The following is a 26,946-nucleotide window of genomic DNA, read 5'->3' as shown; positions in this document are numbered from 1 at the left end:
AATTTTAAATAAAAGCAAATTATATTTTAAACAATTCAGCGTATTGTTGTCAATTGTATAACTTTCAGATTTTCACACTAAGGCTAATACAATTTTCAAAATGCGTATTGCGTAAATAAACTAAATACACGTAGTGGTTTTATACATTATGTCGCCATGTAAAGACTTTATATATAGTGGTTGGTACTTGTATAATAGTTATTACGGTTGTACAAACACTTAAAATAAAGGGTCACTAATGTGATCACTCGATGTTAACAATGATAAAAAAAAACTTCGGTAAATTTACTTTTACCCGTAACTTTTGCCTGATGGTATTATTTATCGAGCCCACATTATATTATTCTCTACATATTATATATATATAAGCGTACCTATACATGTTAACAGTCACACTCGCGTACTAAACTTTAAACTTGATGATTATAATACTGAAATAAAACCTAATCATATTATCTCTAAGGCAATGTTTGTTCTGCAGTATGATGCGCGTGTAAATAGTCGACTGCAAATTCCATCGCACTCGTGGTTTTGAAATTTGGTACATAGGTAATCGATAATCCTATACACGACTAGTGACTACACGAGAATGAACACATCAAAACTTTATCTTTTAAATTTCACATTTTATAAAAAGAAGCCTAGACAAAAATTCTTTATCTCGTGTAAAACGAATTTTTGTTTTGTTCGTTCGTATAATACGAGTGTGTAAATAAAGTAATGAGATTATATTTTTATAATTTTTTTATTGAATTAAAGCGACTATTTTATATTATCTCTCAAAATAATTGCCTTGAGAGTCCACACAGCGTTGGAGTCGATGTTTCCATTGTTCGTAGCAGTTCTGGAACTCAGTTACTGGAATAGATTTCAATTGGTCGGTCATAGACATTTTAATATTTTCTAGTGTCCCAAAATGTTGTCCTTTAAGGTGAATTTTTATTCTTGGAAACAGAAAAAAGTCACAAGGACTTAAGTCAGGTAAATAGGGGGGATGAGGGGCCACGGGAATATTTTTGGCTGCCAAAAATTGGTTTATTGAAATGGCTGTGTGACAAGGTGCATTGTCGTGATGCAGCACCCAAGTGTTTTTGATGTTTGGTCTCACCTGAATGACCCTTTTTCGAAGTCTTTCAAGAACTTTCAAGTGTTGATTAACTGTTTGGCTTTGAGGTACGAATTCCTTGTGAACTATTCCCTGGCTATCAAAGAAGCAGATCAGCATCGTTTTGATTTTTGACTTGCTCATTCTTCCTTTTTTTGCCTCAGTGAAGCTGATGTGTGCCATTCTTGGCTCTGGCGCTTTGTTTCCGGGTCGTACTCGAAAATCCAAGACTCGTCTCCAGTAATGACACGTTCTAAGAAAGAATGGTCGTTTTCAATCTGCTCTAAGAAATCGAGACACCTGTCCCTTCTGTCGTCCTTTTGGTCTTGTGACAAAATGTTCGGAACCATTTTTGCACGGATTGCTCATCTCCGAATCAATGGTCAAAATTTGATGAACAATGGTGTGAGATAATCCCAACTGTTCTTCAATCATTCTGACCGTCAATCGACGATCGGATCGGACAAGATCTCGAACTCTGATGATGTTTTCATCATTTTTTGCAGTTGAAGGTCTTCCACTGCGAGGATCATCTTCAATCAGTTTTCTGCCTTCTGAAAATGCTTTAAACCACCTAAAAACCTGGGCCCTTGAAAGCACACTTTCTCCATAAGCTTGTTGAAGCTTTTTAAAAGTTTCTGTCGCACTGTGACCAAGTTTAAAACAAAATCGAATAGCACATCGTTGCTCGAAATTGTCGTCACCCATTATTAGAACGTATTAATAATAATTAGTTTACAAATATAATCGATACAGACCGACACGTGACACTACGAAGTTCAAAATCGTACTGAAGGTTCATTATATGTTTATCTACAAACCTTCTCAATCGGAAAGCCATTAGTGCCGCCAGATAACTAGCTACGCTATCAGCCTCAATACTTTATTTACACACCTCGTATAATAGGGTTTGGCGGGTTTGCCATTGGTTACAGAAAATAAAATAGTTATTTTAATTGAATATGATATTATTTTAGATATATACTTTATATTTAGTAAAAAACATTCTAACTAATGTGTAATACATTTTAAAAACATGGCATGTAGCGATGTAGCTTACATTTAACTATACGCGGAGTATAAGACAAAGTAAACTGAGAGAAGAAACTGAGAAGTCCTTTGCCCTTGGTTTATATTACCATTCACCGGTCACTTATCGTTTTATGAAGAGTTTCCTTTGCTTGTCCGACGTACGATCTCTCAGAAGATGGCTGGAAGGTTTGGATGTTTCTTGTGCTATAAATCAAAATATATTAAATATTTTAAAACTAAAGTTTCAAACTGCTACTGTAAAAGAAAAATTGGTATCAATAATTATTGACGAGATGTCAATAAAACAATTTATTTCCTATAATTCACAATATGATACATTTTATGGATATGAAGATTTTGGATCTGATATTTTTGAAGATTTAAAAACTTTAAAACATGGTAACCAGGTGTTGGTTGTAATGGTTAAGAGTTTAACATTACCTTGGAAACAAATACTTGGTTTCTTTAAAGTAAGTGGTTCAGTTACTGGAGATCGACTCAAGTGCATAGTAGAGTACACTATAACAAAATTAAGTGAATGTGGTCTTATTCCAAAAGTGGTAATTTGCGATCAAGGATCAAATAATCTAAAAATAAGGAAATTATTTAATGTTACAAAAGAAAAACCTTTTATAACATACAACAATGAAAATGTATTTTTTATGCACGATTCCCCACATTTACTGAAATCAGTAAGCAACAATTTTAAAAAATATACTTTTGAAAATGCAAATGAATTATACAGTTGGAGAGATATAGAAGATTTTTATAAAGTGGATTGTAATAATAAACCAAGATTAGCAAGGAAGTAAAAAAAATTAATTTGGATCTACCCCCTTTTTCACCAATGCGAGTATGTCTAGCAACCCAAACTTTAAGTAATTCGGTGAGTGCTGGTTTTTTGACTTTAGTATCATTCAATAAATTATCAGCTAGAGCAGCATATACAGCCAAATTTGTTAAATTTTTTAATGATTTGTTTGATGTTTTTAATAGCATAAAATTAAATGAGCCTATTGTTCTAAAAAGACCATTAACCAAAAACTCTTTACATTGGGATTTTTTCAAAAAAGCTTTAAAATTTTTATCAGAGTTGAAAATAAACAATAAAAGAGGAAGTTTACCACCTTGTATAATAGGCTGGCAAGAAAATATTATTTGTGTGCAAATGTTGTTTAAAGAATTAAATGAAAAATATGGTATTGAATACTTGTTAATGAGACGCTTAACCCAAGATTGTATTGAATCATTATTTTCAGTTTTAAGAGCTAAAGGAGGTAATAACATAACACCAGATGCATCAAAAATTTAATCAGAAATCCGTACGAATATGTGTAATATGTTTATTAGTCCTTCAAATAATGCCAACTGGCAACTGCGAAAAAGATGCTTCTGAATTTTTGGCTTTATCAAAAGACATAAAAACTTCAATTATCACATTAGATAGATCATATAATGAATCAAAAGAAATAGATAATATTGATGATTACTATAGTTCAATGAATATTGAGTATATTTTAATGAAGGATGAAACTGCAAATAGTGTCGCTTATGTAACAGGTTGGGTTTGTAGTCAATTGGATCATAAATCATGTATTGAAAAACTGGCCACTAAGGATACTAATAAAAAATTTGATCTTGATAATACACACATTGGTATAAAAGAATATGATGGCTGCAGTTTACTTTATCCTCTTGCCAAAACATTGGAATTTACTAAACATGTTTCGGCACTTTTTCATGCAAACATTAAAAACCTTATTCTAAAAAAAAAAAATGTAATTTAAAAAAGGATCTTAAACTTATTATAAGCCATATTTGTAAAAGGTACTCATTAAGTATATGTGAAGACTGCAATTCTCAATTTTTGGATAATTTTTTAAATGTGAGTATTAATTGCTATGAGAAGAAATTCAATGATTCATTCAACCAATATAAATGTTCAAAAAATAAAAAGTTGAAAAAAGTAGTTCACGTTTGAGTACAATGTTTATTTAATTGAAAATTATTATTATTAGATATTCAGTTTTAAGCACTTATGTTATAATTTCATATTTTGATTTGTGTTGTATAATTATTATGAAAAAAGTAAAATATATAAGTGTAATATATATTTTGAATTACATTTAATTAATACCTACTATAAAGCTTACATTTAACATTATATTGTTTATCGTATTACCCAATAGCCTATTATATATTAGAATAACGTGTATAAGTACAACTATCTACCTATATAAAATTTGGGAAACGATTTACGAGTAATAATAATAGTATTAGATAATAATATTTTATTTTATTCTGCTTATTCGCAGAAAATATGTATATATATAATATATTATTATAAAACAAAAATGTTATATATGTGTAATTTATCTAATTAAATCCTAATAACAAATTTAATGGGTATCAACAAGAAAAAAAATTTTTAAGTTAAGCCATCATTTTGGAAAACGTGTAGGTAAAAAAAATACATTGAAGTAATTTATTTGTTTTGTTAGATTTTATAGTTGATTGAAGTATGTAAGTAGTACTTACTAAGTACCTACTGTAATTAATACAATTACATATGTTTATTGAAAATAGTTAGACTTCCATTATATTGTGTTATTTGTTAAGCTTTGATAAAAATGTATGATAATTTATTGTACATGAAAAAAGAAAATTAACTTATTTTTAACTAAGTTAAGTTACTTTTTTCTCAAATTAACTTTTAACGAGTTAAATAAATAAGAAAACTAACTTTAAATTTTAAACTAAACTTACATTTTTCTGTATTAACTTAACTTAACGAGTTAAAATAATTAGTTAACTTGCCCAGCCTTGCCAATAGGATTTATGAACTTATGGAGATTTTAAGTATGTGTAAATATGCAAATACTATATAATCTAAAATCTAAATAATTTAATATTTCTAACTAAAAATTATAATCGTTGATTGGCATTAGAAAATAAACAATAAAATGAAATCGGTGTTCTAAATTAATTTGTATTTATAAACATTTCAAGGAGTAAAATAGGCAACTACTTTAACAATCTCGCGGGGCAATGATAAGAAATAATTCGCCAGTTTTTATATGCCAGTGTCCTGTATTATCGTATATAGTATTTGATAATAGTTACAGGACAAAATAAATCGCGCATGCGCATATCGAACACCTAAAACAGAGACTCGTCGCTAATATAGACTTCAAAATAATACTTTGTGGCTCCATCCATGGTATATGATCTAAGGTTTCAATTGTTAAATTGTTTTCTTCACTAATAAACACCCATATTAACCAATATCAACCCGAATAATAACGGTTATTAACGCCGAAACGTTTGTTTAAATTTTTTATAGTGGTGTTTAAACACCCAATGCAGCATTCAAAACTCGAAACTCCAATAAATTATTTATGTGCCAAGCACACTGGATTTTTGATTTCATTACAACAACAATAAATTATTGTGATATTTAATTTTCGTTTGCCGCTAAAATATTTTAAATTTTATAATAATTTCATAATCTTAATAAAGTCTGTTCGAGACGCCTAATAAAATAGTGGCGAAAACTCAGCTAAAATGTTCTCTCTAATCGACTGAATTGATTAACTTTGTTAGAGAAGTGTTCCCGACCCAATCTTTTAAGGTGTTATGGCTTGGTCCAGTCCCCGTGATAACTGATAAGTTACATCATTAGGTACCTACTTGTTGGCATGAGATCAATTTATTGCGATTTATAACATTGATTGTAAATAGTTCTCAAGCATAAAGTTTTGCATTAATTAATAATGTTGTTCATTCGCTAAAATGTATTTAAAAACTTCCTTCAACCTTCACATTATACGGGTATGATTGCAAAAAAGTATGGGTTTCCATTTGAATTTCTAAAGTTGACCCCCTCCGACCCTCCTAAAATGTTTTAACAAGTTTAAAATTGTGAAATCATAATAGATGTTTCTAAGTAAAAGAAACTTTTGTATCATACATTATTCTCTATTTTGAATATTTATATATGGTAAAATAGCCGTAACATAAATTATGAATCATCCTGTATATGTATACAAATACAATATGGACGCCCCGTTATTCCATGTAAATACTACATATTATACTCGTATAAATTTATGTATAGATACCGTGGCGAAAATGCACATTGAACAGTTCGTTTGTTCGTAACAACAGATGCGTCCTCAGCGTGACGCCCAAAGTCTGTGTACAATGTACATAATATTATTAAATACTCTACCTCACGTTGTTCCCCGTGCACAATAATATTCATGTACCTATATAATACATTTTATACCTTGGCCATTACTCGCGTTTTATGCGTTGTTTTTTTCGCATATTGTTTTGTTCCTTACATTCACGCATTCACCGCGCGTATAGACGGATACACACCAACTGTCGTCGCCGAGTCCCTTATTATTTTATTCACGCATAAATATTATATTATTAGGTACTCGCGCGCATTATAATATATTAGGTTAATAGGTTGTATACAATTATAATATTTTGTGCACTTATATATTATATTCAGGCCACCACTGCACCCTTTCGGCTTTCGCGAAATCCGCCCCCGCCGCGTCGCACAATGAAAACCATTATGACAAAACAATAATACATATAAATTTGCGCACTTACTGTTTTGTACACCTATATATACTCGCGTACGATGCATCCGATGCGTATATTTTGTACTCGTCGGCCGTCGCCGCGGTAGTTATAATATTATATATACTATTCACACATTATATACCTATAATGTACCTGCAGCTGTTACCTATACGTAAATTTTGCATACGCGTACTGTTCGTCTCTAAGTACTTACATAATTATTACTTAGACAACAATTTAAAACAAACCGTAGCTGGAGTATATAATTCCTTTTTCTTTTTTTCTTTTGGTTGAAAAATTATTGTATTATGCTATGAATTTGACCAATCCTGATTTGTCGTTTCCCTCCATTCAAAAATTATCCGACCTGCGCCTTTGGGCGCAACGACCTATATTATACACATAATAGCTGCTGTCCTGCTGATGTATGTGCGTATACAGTACGTGGCCGCCATTTTAAGACGAGTTTATAAACTGATAATGTATATAATATGTTATTAAATATTTTTTGCTTGCACATATCACATAATATATGATATATATATATAGTCACGCACTCTCATTTATGTAGAAACTTCTTATAGTGCATAATGATAATAATACACAACGTGGGGTACCTACATATTATAATATTATTTTATTATATTAATGGGAGAAAAAAAATGAACGATAATTCGGAGGCGGACTTGACGCGTCCGTCGTTCGCGTTTATGATATAGTCGAGGTGGGTCATAGGAAGGGACTGGTGGAAAGGGGATGTAAATCCAAATACACGCGCATATCCAGATATTGTAATAAACACGCAGTTGATGTATTCATATTATAGACCATTATGGTGATTTTGTATACGTATGGGGGTACCTATATATATTTATATGCACGTGTATAGCCGCAATTCGTCTACCATAATACGCTTACGTGCGTATATATTATAACATAACCAGCTAATGCCTATTATACACACACACACACACACATTATATATATGCCTGTACTTACCGAAGTAGTTCTATATGGTGAAAAGAAAAATGAAGGGTAGCCGTAGGCCACCACGCGACGACCGCCGAATATAATATAAATGTATATCCGCCAGAAAAACGTATGCGCATATTATAATATACACCGTGCACGCTCGTACTCACACACACACACATTATAGGCTGCCGCCAGGTTTAATTACACGTCTCTCTTTATGAAATGTATTAATATATTATATTATGGGTTTAAGGTATCAACGACAAAGCCAGATATATATATTATTGTGTGTATATGCGACGCGAGTGTGTAACGATATACAATATTATGTAGGGTGGGCGGCTTTGGTTCGGGGACGACCGCCTCCCGTATAAACGATAAAAAGAAATTATTGTTATTATTGTTGGTACGTATTTAGGTGCGGTCGTGCGGGTGCATGTGTTCAGCGTGGAAAAAAAATAAAGCGTTAGGTATATCAGAAAAACTTTAGTCGGCTCCGGTGAGTAGGTATATCCACATAATATATATTTTATTTTATATGGGACCCACCGCTACTATGTAAAATATATACGTAGATATATGTATATGTGTCTATAATGATAAATTATATATAATGTGATATTAACCTAACAACGGTCTATGTGCCATCGATGGGGGAAGGGGTAGGGAAAGATGGGGTGGTACCTAATACCTAAATATGTTAATACTTATTATTTTTGTTTTCAATGTTTTTCTATCTCCTCGAAGTAGGACCTCAACGTCATACCGTACTCGGGGAGCAGTGTGAGACGAAAAAGATATATACAATATTACAATATAATATGATATCTAATGTATACATCTAAGAAGTGCTTACGGAGTAAACATTATTTGTGTATATATATGTATATCATATAGTATATACGATAAACCTACCTGTTAATTACACTGCATGATGCATATATTGTACATTAATCGCGTCGGGCTGGTGCAGCTCGATGCATTTTAGAAGCGTTCGTATAAATATATATAAAATGTTATATAATACAAAATTTATGTAATATGTATAGCTATAGTGCGTGTATAAGTAAATTATACATCATCTCCGACTCGGCGCACACACGCACCGGGGTAGGCGTGACTAAGCCGCGGAACCGCTTACCGCCGCTACTTTAAATGCTTCTTCATAGTCTTCGACAACGTGACCGCCGAGTTGAATATACCACGTACCTACACATAATATACAATTGTTCATAAAATATACCCATCCCACATAGCAAAATAATATTTTTTAAATATTGTGAAAATGTTAATACAAAAAATGAAAATATTTGATTAATGTTGTTAGAATATTTTAAAATATTTTCAAAACATTTGGAAAACATTTTTTGGCAGGCGAAAAAATATTTCCACAATATTTTGGTAATATATTTTCAAAACATTTTGTCATAATATTTCTAAAATCATGTACTTCAAATATTTTAAAAACGTTTAGAAACAAATATTTCTTAAATTATTCCTGAAAAATATTTTTAAAATGTTTGGGTACTTGAAAAAAATTCAGACCAGGAAAATTTTTTAAGTATAAAGATAGATAAATTCTCTCTTTACTCTACATTATTTTCATGTTTCTTGTCTATCTATACTTTAAGTAAACGGGCCATTAAGCTTCCAGGCCACTGGGATTTTTCCCGGTATCCCGGTGGGCCACTCCGTCTCTGCTTGTAACTAAAACCTTATGCTAAAATAAGAGCTTCTGCTATAATACTATACAGTAACAATAGTATTAATACTATCATTTCTACATGACATATTATTGTGTTACTATTATATTTTAAACCTAGTATCTGAAATAATATTCTGAAACATGAATCATGATTTTAATTCATTGATATTTGAATAGCAACTTAAAAAGGATTATTTAAATAATAATATAAACAGAATATAAAAAATAAGAAATTATAGTAGGATAGTAGTATGAAGTTAAAAAATAAATTCATTTATTATACATAATATTATTGTTTATTTATTTTAATTATTTTCATTAATTAATAAGTCTTGGGATGATTTTTGTATTTTAATTTTTTCTCGCTGTGCTGCTTGGGCCATCCAATTTTTCAGTGGCTTTTCTATATCAATGTTTGGAACATCTGCATATTTTTTTATTGAACGAACTGCATCTAAAATAAACAAATATATAAATTAATTAACAGTCTTATTTTATTTTCATAAAAAATAGATGTAACATACATTATTTCAAATTAATTTATTGAAACTTAATTTTATAATTAAAATATTTATGATGTAAACGTATATTATGTAACATATATTATTACATTATGCGGTAAAAACATAGTTTAAAGAATTGTTTTATTTACTTTTTAAGACCATAAGATATAATGTATATATTATAACAATTTAAATTATTACCTAATATAGGATTCATGATATATTATGTAGAATAGTTCATTTTTATATTATATAAATATAATTTTTTTTGTTACTTACCAAATATGACACCGCAACATTGCAACGTTGAAAATGGACTTTTCCCTTTAAAGCCAATGTATGAGAATTTCATAAGAAATGTGTCACTGAACATTTTTTGCATAATCTTTCGGATTGTTTCTGCCAAAGAATTGCTTGAAAAGCGAGATAAAGTTTTGATCTACAAAAGTTCATCTCAATATTATGTTTTGTAATGGTTTTACATGATATTTATACATTAGTATTATTTGTAATCATGTAACTTTATAAACAAACAATTGATTAATCAATTTATAAATATTCCAACATATGATATATTAAATAAAACATGTAGGTAATATAGTTGACAGTACTATATTATACATAAATTATATTATATAATATTCTAATGTATTGTATATTTTATATTAATGTTTTAAATTTTAAAATATATACCACTATAGATCTGTATAATGAATCATTTGTCAATTTATCTTCTAATATCTTAAGATCATTATCATCATTAACAACAAGAATATCTTCTTCAATTGTTATAAAAGATGAATTATTTATTGACTGTCCTGATAGGTTATCATGAATTTTTTCCAGTAGAGTTTCTAAACCATCAATACGTCTGTGTACATTTTCAACATCATATTTTAGAGTTGTGAGAGATCTTTTTACAAACTTTTTAAAAGCTGAAATAAATTTAAACAACTATAGTAGGTACATGACTAATTTAACAATATACAAATTAGTAATAATAATAAAACATACATTGATTATCAGTATCGTTTTCTGCAGCTGTTGATGGTGAAATAAATAAGTCATGTTGGGGCAATTTTTTATTAATTGCAACATCTTGGTTGTCTGATGTTGCATGGTAATTTTTTTTTTTTTTTCCTGAACCAGAAGATACACAATTATCAATGGTCATCTTTGTAGCACTAGTAGCAGGTAGATTCACAGTAGATCCTGCTTTACTTTCAATTGATCCCATTTCATTGGAAACACAAAATAATGAATCAAATGAAATAGCCGGTGTATAAGTAGTATCTTCATCTGAGTCATCTGCTGTTGACTCTAAAACAAAATTGAAAATATTCATTAAAAATCACAGATTCCTTAAAATGTATTATAATATATTACATAATGAAGTTTATACATTAATAAAGATATTATATCAGTATCCATGAATATAAAACATAAAATGAGAAACTTGAACACTAACCTGGTTCAGATTCTTCAAAATATGTAGGAGGTTTGGCTAATTGTGATACGACAGTGTTAGTTTTTAAGGATTTATCATTTTCAATTATTTTTCGTTTTCTTGTAGCGTTGTTAATTTCATCTTCATTAGACGACAATTCGGATGTCACTTGTGCTTTCATTGCTTTGCTTTCGGCTTCTTGAAAAGTAGCTGTAAAAATTAATCAGCTTATTTATATGATTATGATAAAAGAAAAAAAATTATATTATATCCTATAATTGTTATTTTATTAATTTTTATATAGCATATATAATATTGAAATTTAGTATTTACCAATATTAGTTAATAAGGACCGTGCTTTGAATTTTGTAAAATGTATCTCATCTGGTTTCATGCGTCGTTTAATTGATGTTTTGGCATCCATTCTGTTGGTTTTATTAGGCCATTCACAGTAGCCATTTTTAAACCAGAAATCTGGTACAACATCAACTGTATTATCTTCTTCGAAATTGACAACTCTCCACATGCTATTAAATTTAAATATTTTTAAGACCTATTTTATAATAGGTAGATAGCAGTTTTATTTTTGTTTTAATTATTTTCTACCTCAATCATATAACACTATTATACAAATATAATACAACAAATAATACATAATATATAATACAAATAATACAAAAAATAGTAATAATAATAATGAAACCAATAATACTAATAACTATGCAGAATAGACATAGCAATTTGTTGGTTTTCAAATTCTAAGAATAATAATTTACATTTTATATCTAATTTTTTCCAATCTCTTTTTTGTTCTGAAAGATTCTTAACTACAAAGATATCAATTTTTGATGAATGTAATGGAGATTCGAAGAAGTTGTCTTTTGTCATATACATTCGTCCAGTAATAGTGTCAATGTCTTTTTCGTTCGATTTAATGATTGAATCAATTTTCACCACATCACCTTGTTCAGTTAAGACATAACAGTCAGGATTTAATGGTGTCAAGACAAATTTGTCTTTGGTAAAATTTTCCTTGTTATTACAATAAGATTGTTCTTCATACCTTTTCACAACTTGTTGTAGTGGTTTGTCATGTTTACGTAACATTTTTTTGAGATTCTTCATGTAGTTCTCAAAGGGAAAAGTACTGCAATTGTCAAGAGGTCCATATCTTTTGTAGTCTTCAGTTAAATGTAATAACCCATGTACGTTGTGAGAAATTAAGTGGGACCCATATAATTGCTCAAATGTTTTGACAAAGTAATCCAGTAACTTCTGGGCATAATTAACTAATTTTTTAAGATTCGGGCTTAAAAGAATCCTCATACTAATAGAAAGTGTTAAAAAATGTTGATAACAATCATCAGATAATTTATTTTTCAGAACAATTATGCCAGTATATAATAAAAACTGCCGAAGCTCGGTAGCTTTCCAACGGTTAATTTCTACAAGAGCTCGTGGCTTACGGGAGAAATCTTTTGTAATGTTTTTTTTTCTAATATTATGAAGTGCACTACTTATTTGATTTACTTTCCAGCTAGGTAAACGTGTATTCACTGGTCCTTTAGTATTACCCATCCATAAATGAATTAGTTTACGCATAACACCTAAACACACCAAATGCATATAATCCACTGAAAATGATTTGACTGCATCTAAATTTGAAATTGAACATATATTGGAGGTTGTAGAGGACGAATGATGCTCTTCATGCTTCAATGATATATAATCGTCATGTGTTCTACTAGTGCTACCATTTTCTAAATAGGGAAAACAAACACGGTTTTGCCGATACTCGCCTTCAATTGTACAACGCGTACAAGAAAAGAACCCTGAATGTCCTTTTATTTTTAAAAGAAATGCTTTAGCTGGTGCATCGCAACATATCACATCAATTAAAATTTTTTTTTTGATATTATTAACAGTTATACCATTTGAAGTAAGGAAAACAGCTTCTGAAATAAAGTCTTTTAAGTAGTCATCACTACACTGAGGTTTTTCATGACCATAATATATCCCAATAGGAAAAACATGTTGATGATTGGGAACTATATAAGCCAATATAGGCCAAAATTGGCTTGAACTACTCTTGGATAAAGGCAATCCGTCAACTCCCACTGCTATTTTAATAATATCGGGCAAAGCAAAAATGGATGAGCATTTAATAATTCCAGCACTTAAACTAAAATGATAGTAAAAACCTTTTGGTTCTACATTTCTTAAGTTTGTTATTTTTGTAGATTTACACTTAAGTAAAGAGCGAGAATCTTTAGGTAAAAATGAAAGACCAGCATCATATTTAAGCGTTTTTAGAAGAGCATTAAGAGCATTTTGTGGAATATTGAAATTAGTAGCCCAGTTCCTAAGACTTTCATTAACGATTTCTTGAAGATTATAATCTTTGTTTTCAAAAAAATTATTATGTATGGATTGTGTTGATCCAATTTCTTTCAAAATATTTTTCTCCAAGGCAGGTATAACAGGTGGTTCTTGAATATTATTTGTTAAAGTATTGGTTATTATATTTAGTGTACCACCATCATGGTCATCATCAGAACTTTCCGAAGAACTTACTAAAGCTAGTAATTCATCAGTAATTCGCCTACGTTTTGTTCTATAACTTGATGAACCATGCATTTTTAACTGAAAATCATTAATTTTTTTTATTCTTATATTACTTATAAGAATAATAATAATGCATACCTAATTGTATATATTTCTAATTGTTTTATACATCAAAACATGAACAATATATATAACACATTTACATTTCTCTTTCTTTTTTTTCTTACTTATTTACATTGTTTAATCTTAAGTAAAAAATGTTACAATTACTAATGAAACAAGAATACCTTTAAATTAAATTAAATTTTAACATAAAAAATAAATATATTTATTTAAACATTGAACTATAGGTATAGTTCAATAATTCAATGTATACTTCCATATTTTGCCTTTAATTGTATTCATATTAAAATATTCAATTTAATAGTTATATTTATAACAGAATTAATTTAATCATATTAATCAAAAGGTTAAAATGCAATCATGAATCTGACAAAAAAAGTCCAATACTTATATTTTATATTTAATACTTAATAGTTAGCATTGTAACATCTTTTTTGAAAGTTAATTTTGAAACATAATACTATATATTATACATACCTTATGTATAATACCTACTAATAGTACATTTATGTGTAAAATACATGCCAATCCTGATATATTATATTATAGTATATTTATTAAGGTAATAAATGTTTAAAACTAAATTATTCTCTACCTAATCTCTATTCCTATAGTTCATTTTAAAATGCAAACGTGAAACAATATACTTCAATATTAATATAGAACATGATAGGCACATAATATTAACAAGTTTATTAACTAACAATTATACGCAATATAAAGTAATTTAAATCAGCTTTAGTTATAAACATTTTTTACACCACAATTCTCCAAATATAATCTAAATAATAAATATTATTTATTAATATTTTTTGGAAAAATAGGTATTTAAAGTCTAGTAAAAATGTGTAACTAATAACTAGATAATATAATAATCCCACACTAAACATTTTAAGTACCATATATATTATTATGGTACAGTCAAATAGTTACCTATATACCTAGAATAAATAATAAAAAAAAGTCGAGGACCATAGTCCATAATGTTGAATAATTATTTAATATTATAATAATACTATTATAGAATAATTGAATTATACTTACATTATTGTCAATATATTATAATAATAGTATACTATTTTTCGGTCGGTGAAAGTGTGACACTTGACGTTGGATTTATAAATAAAAACATAAAAAGTAAAACACAAAATTACAAGGCACGACTCACTATAAGACGAAGCATCAACTATCAAATGAAAATAAAACTATGATATTCATGGAACATGAAAGTTGTAACGTTATTTTGGTAAACTGGTAAAGTGATATTTGTGTAATATTAAATATTTTATACACTATGCAGAAAACTGAAAAGTACGGACAATGCGCGTATATGATACGATTACGATAATGACAATAAAATTTGTGTAAATGTGTAATAATTACGAATAACTAATAAAGCGACGACGCGCGACGATGGCGACGACAACAAAGATTGCGACGACGATTAGAATTGGGTTTTCCAACTATTTACTATTTCGATAATGTATAATTATATTCGACCAGCTGCACTACACCACTACTACAGATTGTCCAGTGTTCACTATAATTATTGATTTATATCAAACATTTCGACTTTCGAGTGCCAGACTGACGAGTGACGACCGATAGGAAAACATTATAATAATTAATAAACATTGATTAGAAATTTTTTATATAAATAAAACAAGTCGGATTAGTCCCATCATTTATACCTAACTCAAGAACAGCTGGACCAATTTTGATGATCTCTGATTTGTTGGATTCGTCTCCACCTCGAATAGCAGAATAACTATTAAAATACATCGAAAAGATTTACGTAAAAAAGATAAACAAAATATTAATCTAAAAAAATATTTGAACGGTTTAATAATCGTATTCAAGTTAATTAATAATATTTTTTTTTCTCGTTCACCGAGCAGCATCCGATAACGGGTCACCGTACTATATATTCTTCGAAAATAAAAAAAAAACTACGGCTACGGCGGATAGCTACGGGATTCCCTGTAGGAAACGAGCGAGAACGACGGCTATAGGCTAACGTCATCATCGTGACCAAAAACTATCTAAATATTCAGTTGCGTTATTTGAAAATTATTTTTATAATCGTACGAATGTCATCGTCATCGTCGAGTACATTACCGAAATCCCGTGTAATTATATGTATTATTTAAAAACAAAAAATGGTAGGAGCTAGGAGCCGACGTAAATGGTCCGTTCCCTATAATATTATATTGACCGTTTATAACTAAACTAAAACAACAAACTTTGGTAGGTTGAATAAAATTTGTTTAATATAGCTCTGCCTAAAAATAAGTGTTTTGAACATGTTTCCATAATATTTAGATACCTACAACTAATATTTAGAGATCAAAATATATTTTCAAAACAAAAATAGCAAAATGAATTATTAAAATATTCAGTATGAAAATGTTTTGATTATAATAATATTATATAATATAATAATAAAATTGGTCAAATTTAAAATATTTAGAAATCAAATATTTTCAAAAGATTATAAGCAAAATAGATTTATAATATTAAATGTGAAATGGTTTGATAATGTTTTGATTATATTTCGTTAAAAATATTTAGAGATCAAATATTTTCAAAAGATTATAAGCAAAATAGATTTATAATATTAAATGTGAAATGTTTTGATAATGTTTTGATTATATTTCGTTAAAAATATTTAGAGATCAAATATTTTCAAAAGATTATAAGCAAAATAGATTTATAATATTAAATGTGAAATGTTTTGATAATGTTTTGATTATATTTGGTAAAAAATATTTGGAAATCAAATATTTTCAAAATAATCGTAAAATATTTAAACTTAAATATTTGAGATAAAACATGATTCAAATATTGTGAAAATATTAATATTTTCGAAATGCTATGTGGGATATGGTATGATGTGCACCCTGTGCTCCTCCTGTTCGTCCGGAGTCGGCCGCACCCTTTCGACCCGCGTGGACAGCTCTTTTGTTCTCGTGCATGTGTTATTTGTCTTATTACTTATTAATTATTTTCATTGTTATTTTGATTACTATTATTATTTTATAGAATTACATTGGTAGGTACCTACTATCACAGTCTGTATAATATGTAATATTCTAAAGACACGGAACCGAATAGTACTACATAGTAGCTAGGTATATATACCTATATATATATATTATACGATGTGAAAAAACTTGAAAATATAGTTAGGCAATCTTAACCAAAGATTTTTTAAGTAAAAACCAAATTGTCCACTGATATATAGGCATTAATAAAATATCAATCGATTGTAAGAAGCATAAATTTAAAAACTATTAATAATATAATAGTACAAAATATATAATCTATTTTTTTTTTCATTTTTAACCGACGACCCGTGTGAACTGCTTTCGCGTTGCTTCCGCGGCGCCGCCATCGTTTATTGACTATATCGTCTATATCAATATATTATATACATACATGCCAACAAAATAATCTGACTATATGCAGTTAATCAAATGCTAATCAAAATGGGACAACTATAGACTACTTTTTACATACCTACCTATATATTCTATACATCTATATATTATCATCTAATTTTATTTTGTTTAACATTCAGTAAACATCTAAAAAAAGGCAAATCGATGAATTTCTGGTTACTAATTTGTATACAGGTCTCGCAAATATAAATTATATTATATCTATATGATATGAATTATACATTGTATGTTTATATGTACACGAATACGATGATATGCATAATGTGAGTAAGTGGTGAACCATAACAGAATAAATAATAACATTAAAACTAAAAATAATTTTGTTTTTTGTTTTTTATACGTTTAAACATAGTAGGTATTAAAATAAGATATATTAACTTCATATCTATCATTATACATTACACAAATGTTGAAATTTATTGTTATTGATTAAATCAGGTATATTGTACCTATATATTATTATTTGATCAATCCAAAAAGTGCTGGCAGTAAAGTGGAAATCCCTAAACGTGCCGGACGTATCCTTTAATCAGACGGCAGACACTGAATCTATACCACTGCAGTCCTTACAAAACATACACTTTTAGTTGCATCTTATAATTATATATTATATTATAACCACTTTACATGACGCGTAAACATTTTTCTTTCATGAAATCGTTCTCGTAGAATAGGATTAGCCTGCTGGTTGTTGTATAGATCCTTGCAGCCTGCAGTATTACTTTTGCTGTGATAGATGAACGCAGAGGCATGAGAAAAAATAGTGAGTAGGTATGGCTCGTGTGAAAAGACAATTATTACAGTTTTGGGCGAAATGCGGCCTTCGCCTCTTGTCCTCTGCAACTGAAATAGCTCACTCCCGCACTTGCCACTCATTACACTACATGCAGTGGTTCCTATTTTATTTTTTAAAACAATATGTTTAAAAAGATCCACTAAAAACTATGCATTTTATGGATACAGAGATGGATAAAAGAACTACAGTAAGTTACTACTATTAGTACTTACATTAATTCATTAATTTATATTATTAATGTTTCTTAAAGAGCCGCTTAGTTCCTTCGCTAATCATTTATGTCGAGCTAGCTAATTGCTAAATCAAAATTTAGTGGTGCGCATCCAATGTCTACCATTCAAATTGTCATATGTTAACGCCTGCAAAGCTGATAACCTGGTCCAGCATTCTTTGAGATTTTTAAAAACATTTCAGTCCGCTTGATCACTATCCTCACTTCTATTTTAAGTACATAGGTACCTATACTAGTTTCAAAATTATACGATATAATAAATATTAATCATTAGATTATTTAAACAACAAACTATTTTATATAAGCACAATGTTTACCTGTTTTTAATTTATATAAAATTACTGGTTATTATTATTATTTATTTATTATAATGTAGGTAGGTAGTATCAGTTGTAAATATCGTGCTGTAATATAATATTATATATACGTTATATACATTTTTTTAAATAAAATCAATTAATATTCTTTATGATATCTCAAAATCCTATAAGTATTTCCGCTTTATATAATATACTTGCGCAGTCTTTGAAATTTACGAATCATTATAATATTTATTTCAGGGGACAATGAAAACATATTTATATAGATATCTAAATATATTGATCGCACATAGGTACAAATTATTTAGTATCTTATTTCATATTATATTATAAAGTAATAGATGGACTTAAAAACGATATTTAATACCCTTTTAAAATGGTGGAACTTGGTCATTATTCTTATAATATGAAGGAGCGTGTATAATATTGTCCCAATCACATAGCAATGAATATGAAAATCGTTTTATTTCGATTTCGTTTACCTACGATGGGCTGCAGTTACGTAACGAAAAATCTCGTAGAACACGACGAATAATGAAAACACGCTAAATGTAGGAAAAATAATAACATATAACATATAATCCTTAAATAGTTATATATACAGGACCACAGAAAATTCCACGAGTGCGGAATACTGCCTGCAGCATTACGGCGTTCATCTCCGGCGGAAACCAATTATGTTATCGCTATCGTCGTGTTTTATTTAATATTAATTTTTTTTTTGTACTCCTTTCAAAGCCGAACCCCTGAGACGTGAAAACCGTTTGTTCGTGTGGTCGAGATCGTTTCTGTGCGTAGTACCAGCCCTGCAGCCCGCACGGCCTCAAGCTCAACACTCAAAACTCTGCGACAACGGAACGTGCCGACCCGTCAGGTATATTATTATTTTTATTATAAACCCTTCATGCATAACTTTTTATTTATCCCTGAAAAAAAACGAGGTTATAGTAAAAGACGTCAGGATCACGAGAAAAATAGTTAAAAAAATATTTGATTCAAACTTCCCCTTAAAGTTGATCAAAGTTTAATTTGTGCCAAATATGGCACTATATGCACTAAAAGTTTATTGGTGCTATAATTGGCCATCATTCATTAAAGTATACAATTTTTATTTTCGCCATTTCCGGCCACCATGCACTCAATAGTCAATATATGCTCTATGATACTCATGCATAAGTCCAATATTAAGTGTGGTATTTTTTTATTTTTAGAGCTAAAAAAAAAATTCAGTTACTATGTTTTGAATGCATGTTGTGCCAAATATGGCACATACTAAGTTTTTGTTATATTTCAAAAAGTATTATACTTAGAAACTAGTACTTACTTTTAAAATAAAGCTGACAAACAGACGAACAAAATGGTATTTTTTTAATTCGGTAGTATCAATTTTTTGTTACGATAACATAAAATAAGTAATAACGACTCTTGGTGACAAACTTATTTGGAGCGAATTAAATTTCATCTTTGTTTCATAATTTTACCGCTAGATGGATGTACCTTACATCAAAATTGTTCGTTTTTTTGTGCCGAATCTGGCCGTATATGCTGTAACGTCATAGCTATATTTTCACAGCAACAAATTACGAAAAACTAATTTGTGCCACATATGGCACACTATGCATGAAGGGGATAATATGCAGCCACGCACGCTTTCTTTTGTGATCATGGTCTCTTCGCATCGCGGTTCTACGTCATAATTTAATATGTTGTATTGGTGTGGGTGATATATATGTATACATTTAGTATTATAATTCGCTTCCCCGTCCTTTGTCTACAAAGGTCTTTTACTTTTACGACATCATTCGCCATTTCGATAACAAAATAATTGGTTGCCTTATTCAGAGTAGTCCTTCATCGTACTCATGATACAATGTAATATAGTGTTTTACGACTGTATAGAAGATAACCATATACCATGGGTTTACCGCGTTACCCGCATCGCGCTTTATTTAAATATTTATAAAATAAGCTAAATTCTTACACGCCATCTGTATACAATGCCTCTAGGTGATTTTGTATTTTTTTTATCACTGTAAAGAAACCCTGTCTATCTCACCTCTAATATTTTTTAAATTGCTTTATCCGCAATATTTTTTCGATTTCGTATTCCGCACTAGCTCAGAATTTACTTGGAAATGCCGATCACCGCGAATAATATAATAATAATAATAATAATATGACATATTATTATGATTTACGTTCATTCTAGCCTCCCGGTGATATTGTATATTATTCTAAACGAGTCGATCTGAAAAGATAACAGAACAAAATATAAACTATGCTAAATATTTCATGATGTCTTGTAATTATTATTTAAAATATACTCGTATGTGTACCTCCTACTCAGAATTATACCGATAGAGGTCGTAACGATTATGGTAAACTAATATATAATACAAAATAACACAGTGTCCACGAACCGTTCACGCTTTGACTCAAAACGAAACAAAAAATATCTTAAAAATAGAATGTGTTCAAAATGATGAATGCGTGGTGAATAATGACTATATATAGGTAGGTACATAGTACATGTACGTATACACAAGTTAGAAATTCGGTGATCGTTTTTAGTATAATACTTGATCCTATATATATATATATAATACCTAGGTGCCTATTGGATAATATAATGTATAAGACAACGATCGCGGACTGTAGATCGATAAATCAAATTCAAATTTATTATAAAGGTAGCTTATTTCTGCGGGATGTACCTATAAACGCCAGTCGTCGTGACCCAGGTGGACGCGCGCGCGTGAGCGGCATGTATAATATATATATAAATAATATTATAGAATAAAAATAATGTAATAATAACAGAAGAAAAAAAATTTTAAAACTAGCCTATTGTTTTCATGCAGTTTTTTTTTCTTTTCGGTTAACGATTACGCATTAGAACATAAGGACGAGATCACGCCCACCCGACATCGTTCTATACCTGTATGGTATATATTATTATAATATGTACACACACACACACAGTATAGATGCGTGGTAACATAGACGTGTAGAGAACACCCGAACACCGTGAGAGAGTTATAATTGCTGTCCCGCGTGCGCACACAAGAATGTTGTCGGGTTATTTATGCATTTCATATTAGGTACAAGAAAAAAAAATGTAATACCAAAAAGTAATCATAATTGTTTTGACGAGTGGCATAACATTATTATTTTTTTACACCAACTCATTTAATACATATCTAGGAATAATGGTTGATGGCTGGTCAAGTGAATTTCGTTTTAAAGTTTAATCGAATTTTTTTCCATATTAAAATATATACACAATTCTGCGAAAAGGTTTTAAATTTAGTTTGTAAAAACAAGAGAACATTCTTATTCTTATATAGAATAGATTATGAGAAATTTGAATTTTGCATACTGCAAAAATATACGCGTGCATAAATATATTATAACTATTACTATCATAAATTCAAAAATGTTTTTCGCTTTGAATCTAAATTGTATTTTTATGGAGTTTCGCAGGGTTTTTTTTATCCATAGTTATCGTTTTGGCAAAAAGTATTATTGGTACCGATTTTGTAGGACCTTGCGTCGTTGTGACTTTAATCAAACAATAATAATTATAATTCTCATTGACAAAGGTCCAAGAACTGCATACCTATGTTAATATTTTTTAATATACGTGTTATAATTGTTGCTTTTTAAAAAACAAGTTTTAAAGTACTCGTCTTATTGCAACGTGTGTATTTTTTATTGTAATACGCCTGTATGAACTGGCAACTTAAATAGTGTTGGTGAAATATATTCGCGATTCGTGACGAACAGGCAGAGTTCAAACACTTCAAACTCGTTTAAGTCAAGTGGTTTCGCAAAATAATAAATCGGTTCTGTCACACAATGAGTTGTGCCATTCAATAATTATTCAATGCACTGCAATACTTTATTGTCCATTTGTCTATACCACCGGATAATGGCTAATGGCTAAATATCAAATATATCATAAACAATAATAACTATTATTATGCACGTATATTATAATTATTAACAATATATTGTTGTAATTTGGAGCTTCGGAGATTACGCAGTTACATAATATATTAATGTGTATGCATCAACCTGTATAAACAACTTTTCTGCAGTCGTAGGTATAACGTAAGTACATTTAGCATAATATTACACAGGCACATGCGTAGACTTATATTTTTGGGCGTTTCTCGTGTGTTTAGAGTTCATGATAGCTCCTATATAAAGCTTAATATAATTTAGGGGGTTCTTATATAGTACAAGGCTTGAAGGGATCACTCAATGTTGATGTAATAATCTGTATATATATTATATTTTAGTATACCTACAACCATTTCGATAGAAGTGAGTATTCGAATATAATATGGTCCTTACTAGCTCCTCTGTTTACAATACTAATTTAATACCAAATATCTAACAAAATACAAAATGACGAATGTGATATTGTGATGTACAATTGATTAATAATAGGTTTTAAACTTTGGTTTAATGTACAATAATACAAACTATAAAATGTTACATATAGAGTATACATCTTATATCGTACCTATACGGATTTTATTTGAAGGTTATTTTCTCGTACTATAATAATTATTCTATTCCTGGTAGTAGGTATTCAAATACATATTTTGAGAGTTTTTGGGTAGGTATTTATTCATACATGTAAAAAAAATAATACGCTTTACGACACTGTTTCACGTAGGTATACACCTATACTGTAGTGAGTTGGCACGCCCTGTTACAGCGCAGCGCGGGTGTGCGCACACGCCCATACCACAGTATATTAATTACACATATAGGTACCTAAGTATATATTACACATGGATAGGTTTCTCGGTGGCATTGTTATAACAAAATTGTCTTCTACCTGTGATTTCACCGAACGGAGATCACCAACACGGGGGCGCGTACGAATTGAAGATTATATGACATTATGGCTGCCAAATATACAGATAGGTAGGTACGCGTATTGTAATAATTTAATCCTTTTTGCTACGATATCTAATTGTTTGATGAAGTCGGTGATCGTTGACCGTCATCGGGCGTATGTACCTAAGAGTATACGTCTTAGTAAGTATATCTCGAAATCGGAAAATGTTTACATTTCGTGTGTTACCGTTCGTGTTGCCATATATATGTAGGCACCATTTTTGTACATTATTGTACATTATCAACAATCATTTTGAATTTTCGTCAATCATTAGGTAGGTAATATATTTTTTTGGACAAAGAATCGGATCTTAACCTCAGAATCATTGGTGCTGCTTGCCTGCTTGTTATTTTTAAAGTAGGTATATAAACATGCATTATTCTTATAAGATAAGAACATGATATTGCGCCGTGGACATGATAATTTTATAATAGGTAGCTATAATTATAGTAATTAGTAATAGTTGTAGTTGTACCTATTTATTCATTCAAAAGTATCAGTAATTACATTTAGTGCTAATTTCGTATGAAATAGAAATATTAATTAATATATGTATTGGAACAAATACGTTCCTAACCAAGGACCTAACCTTGGGTGTCCTGCGAGGATTTACCCATATTGCAATATCTCACGAAATAATGGAGATATCAAAATTCTGGTTTTGTAATAATACTCACAGGGAAAAGAACTACAATTTTTCCTTTTTTATTTATTTTAATGTTTTGGGATAAAATATTTTTTTAAATTTAATTATTTCCAAAAAAATTGAAGATAACCATATTGTAGAGTTTATTTTTCTGATAATATTAACATTTCAAAATTTTATTTACATTAATTTCACGATTTTTAATATTTTTTTCATTTTTGAAGAAATAAAATGTGATTATAAATTTATAACTACTAGGCACACTGAAAGTGTTCGTCCGGCTGTACGAGAAAGAACGCGGCACAATGCGTCACATGTTCGGTAACACTACGATGTTAAATAATTCGCAATTTTTTCGAAACTAAAAAAAAAAATTAAAAATCAGGAAACTAATAAAAATAAAATTTTGAAACCTTAATATTTTCAGAAAAATAAACTTTACAAAAAAGATATGGTCAATTTTTTTGGAAATAATTAAATAAAAACGCTGTAGTGGATAACTGTTTATATTTTTGAGATAGTTTTTGTGCTATTATGCTACCATGAAATGATGGAATATCCACTTACAGATTTTTATAATAAATTTAATATATAGTATAAAAATCTTAAGTTCACAAATATTCGTATTTTTTGTTGTGAAGTATATAATAAACCTATTTCATACTTTGATTCTTGCAAATAAAAAATCCTTTTTTCAAATCCGGAGGGTGTATTGACAATCTAAATATAATTGGCCTATGCAAATATAAAGGAATAATTAAATTATTTTTAAAAATAAAAATAGATTAAAACACTAAAAAAAATAATTTTATTTTAAAATATAGACATTTTTTTAATTTGGTAAGATCAATAGCGAAGTTACAGTTAAAATCCTAATTGTACAAACTCCAGTGAAGATACAGTAAACTGTATTTTGATTTTAAAGCCTCGCAAGTTAAATGTATGGTTATTTAATATTTTTCATATACTTTTAATAGGGCCATGCTGGAAAGTGCAATGGCGTACTGAATTTTTTAGACAACTCGCAACTTTACTATTATGCATTTTCGAATGTATTACAATATTAAATAGTTGGTCACGTGGCGGCGGTTACTATGGCGAATCGCGCGGCGGTCACGCGTAAAACCATTAAACAATCCATGGCGTCCGAGTCGTGAGATAAGAGACGTTATCACAATATCATACTTACCAGTAACCGCCATAGACATATTTTATTAGCTATTAATTTTTGCGGTGAACAACACTGAACACCATAGAGGCGTGGTTTGTCTACTCGATGGTATGTTACACGATTGTCACGAACTAAGAAAATATTATTATGTCCTTACATCGTCGTAGCATAGTTCATTTCTATGTCGGTATATAGTCGGTTGTGAAATTTTGTCGTTCGAGACAGCAGCTGAATAACAACAATAGAATACCGTTGACTTTCGCTCGTGCTTGCGTTCCATACGTACCTAAATCCGTCGTTTTATCATTATATTATAATAATATTATCGTCATATTATTATCACTCGCTTTTCAATTGCTGCAGTGTTGCGCTGCTGTAGTGTTGTGTCGTATCGCCGATTCGGAATTTACCGTAAGTAACATAATACGACTCTCGTCCGACGACGTATCGAAATCATCATCGTGTATTACCTACTACAATAAAACACAAATAATTGTCGTGCCCGCTGACCGCAATATGACGTACACAGCAGAGACCGAGGCGGCTGCCGCGGCCGCGGTGAATATACTCCGCGACAACGTCCGGTTGGCCGGAACGACGGGCGTCAGTGGCCCATGGTACTATCCGCCGACCGTTGTCGACGAATACGGCCGGTTGTGGGGCAGCTGCGCCGACCACATGGAACGGGTGCTGGAGAACCGGATGGCCATCCGGCACTACTACCGATCGCTGCAGCCGGACGCGCCCGCGCCGCCGCTGTTGAGCCGCGCTGGCCACGTGGCCGTCATCGAGGGGTTCGCGGCTGACCTGTTGGCGTATTACCGGCCGCTGCTGGCCGTCGTCGATCCGCTGCGCAGCGACTTGGGAGCCCAGGCCGTCGTCCTGCTGGCCGAGGCCAACGTCCTGTACAACATCGTGTTGGCCATGCGCCCGTGACCCGACAGTCCGATCAAAATCCATCGATCTGCGACAACTTAAACCGGCAGTATACTGTAATAAAATATATGACCATTAAAACATTTTGTTTTTGTCAATAAAATTTTAAAAACTTTGTCTGTCTATATACCTAATATTGTGTTTTTTGCTTTTGACTTTGAACAGGTTCTTACCCATACCTATTTATGTTGATAAACATATAGAAATACAATTATTTTATTTATTTATTTTTAGATACACCGGAAAAAGTCCAAAGTTTTAATAGTATATTAGTATAGGTATTAAGGTATTATATAGGTACATCAAAGTAACTCTTTATACAATCATTCAATTATACTAGGTAACACATAGCTATAATAGCGTGTAGAATTATACCTAATTGTAAATTGTAATACCTACTCTGTAAATGTGGGCA

At 30.2% G+C, this 26,946-nt stretch overlaps 2 protein-coding genes and 1 pseudogene across 2 annotated transcripts; 1 reads left to right on the top strand and 2 right to left on the bottom strand.

The window, feature by feature from the left end:
• Nucleotides 1–1,378: 1,378 nt before the first annotated feature.
• Nucleotides 1,379–1,813, bottom strand: LOC107168655 (protein GVQW3 pseudogene; annotated as a pseudogene).
• Nucleotides 1,814–9,689: 7,876 nt separating this feature from the next.
• Nucleotides 9,690–15,308, bottom strand: LOC149055768 (uncharacterized). Its single transcript, XM_089226337.1, has 7 exons — nucleotides 15,099–15,308; nucleotides 11,700–11,893; nucleotides 11,388–11,576; nucleotides 10,934–11,239; nucleotides 10,613–10,854; nucleotides 10,199–10,358; nucleotides 9,690–9,870 (listed from the first exon to the last, which is right to left on the bottom strand). The coding sequence occupies exons 2-7, from the start codon at nucleotides 11,890–11,892 to the stop codon at nucleotides 9,722–9,724; spliced, it is 1,239 nt and encodes a 412-aa protein (XP_089082463.1). The 5' UTR covers nucleotide 11,893; nucleotides 15,099–15,308; the 3' UTR covers nucleotides 9,690–9,721.
• Nucleotides 15,309–23,699: 8,391 nt separating this feature from the next.
• LOC149055767 (uncharacterized) lies at nucleotides 23,700–26,665 on the top strand. Its single transcript, XM_089226582.1, has 2 exons — nucleotides 23,700–23,804; nucleotides 25,959–26,665. Exon 2 carries the CDS (start codon nucleotides 26,112–26,114, stop codon nucleotides 26,529–26,531), a length of 420 nt encoding a protein of 139 aa, XP_089082708.1. The 5' UTR covers nucleotides 23,700–23,804; nucleotides 25,959–26,111; the 3' UTR covers nucleotides 26,532–26,665.
• The last annotated feature ends 281 nt before the right edge of the window (nucleotides 26,666–26,946 follow it).

The sequence above is a fragment of the Diuraphis noxia genome, unplaced genomic scaffold, assembly GCF_037042655.1.
Source record: "Diuraphis noxia isolate RWA-SAM2 unplaced genomic scaffold, SU_Dnox_SAM2 contig0004, whole genome shotgun sequence".
Classification (NCBI taxonomy): Eukaryota; Metazoa; Arthropoda; class Insecta; order Hemiptera; family Aphididae; genus Diuraphis; species Diuraphis noxia.
Note: the sequence above shows the minus strand (reverse complement) of the source record. Positions and strands in the feature narration are given on the sequence as shown.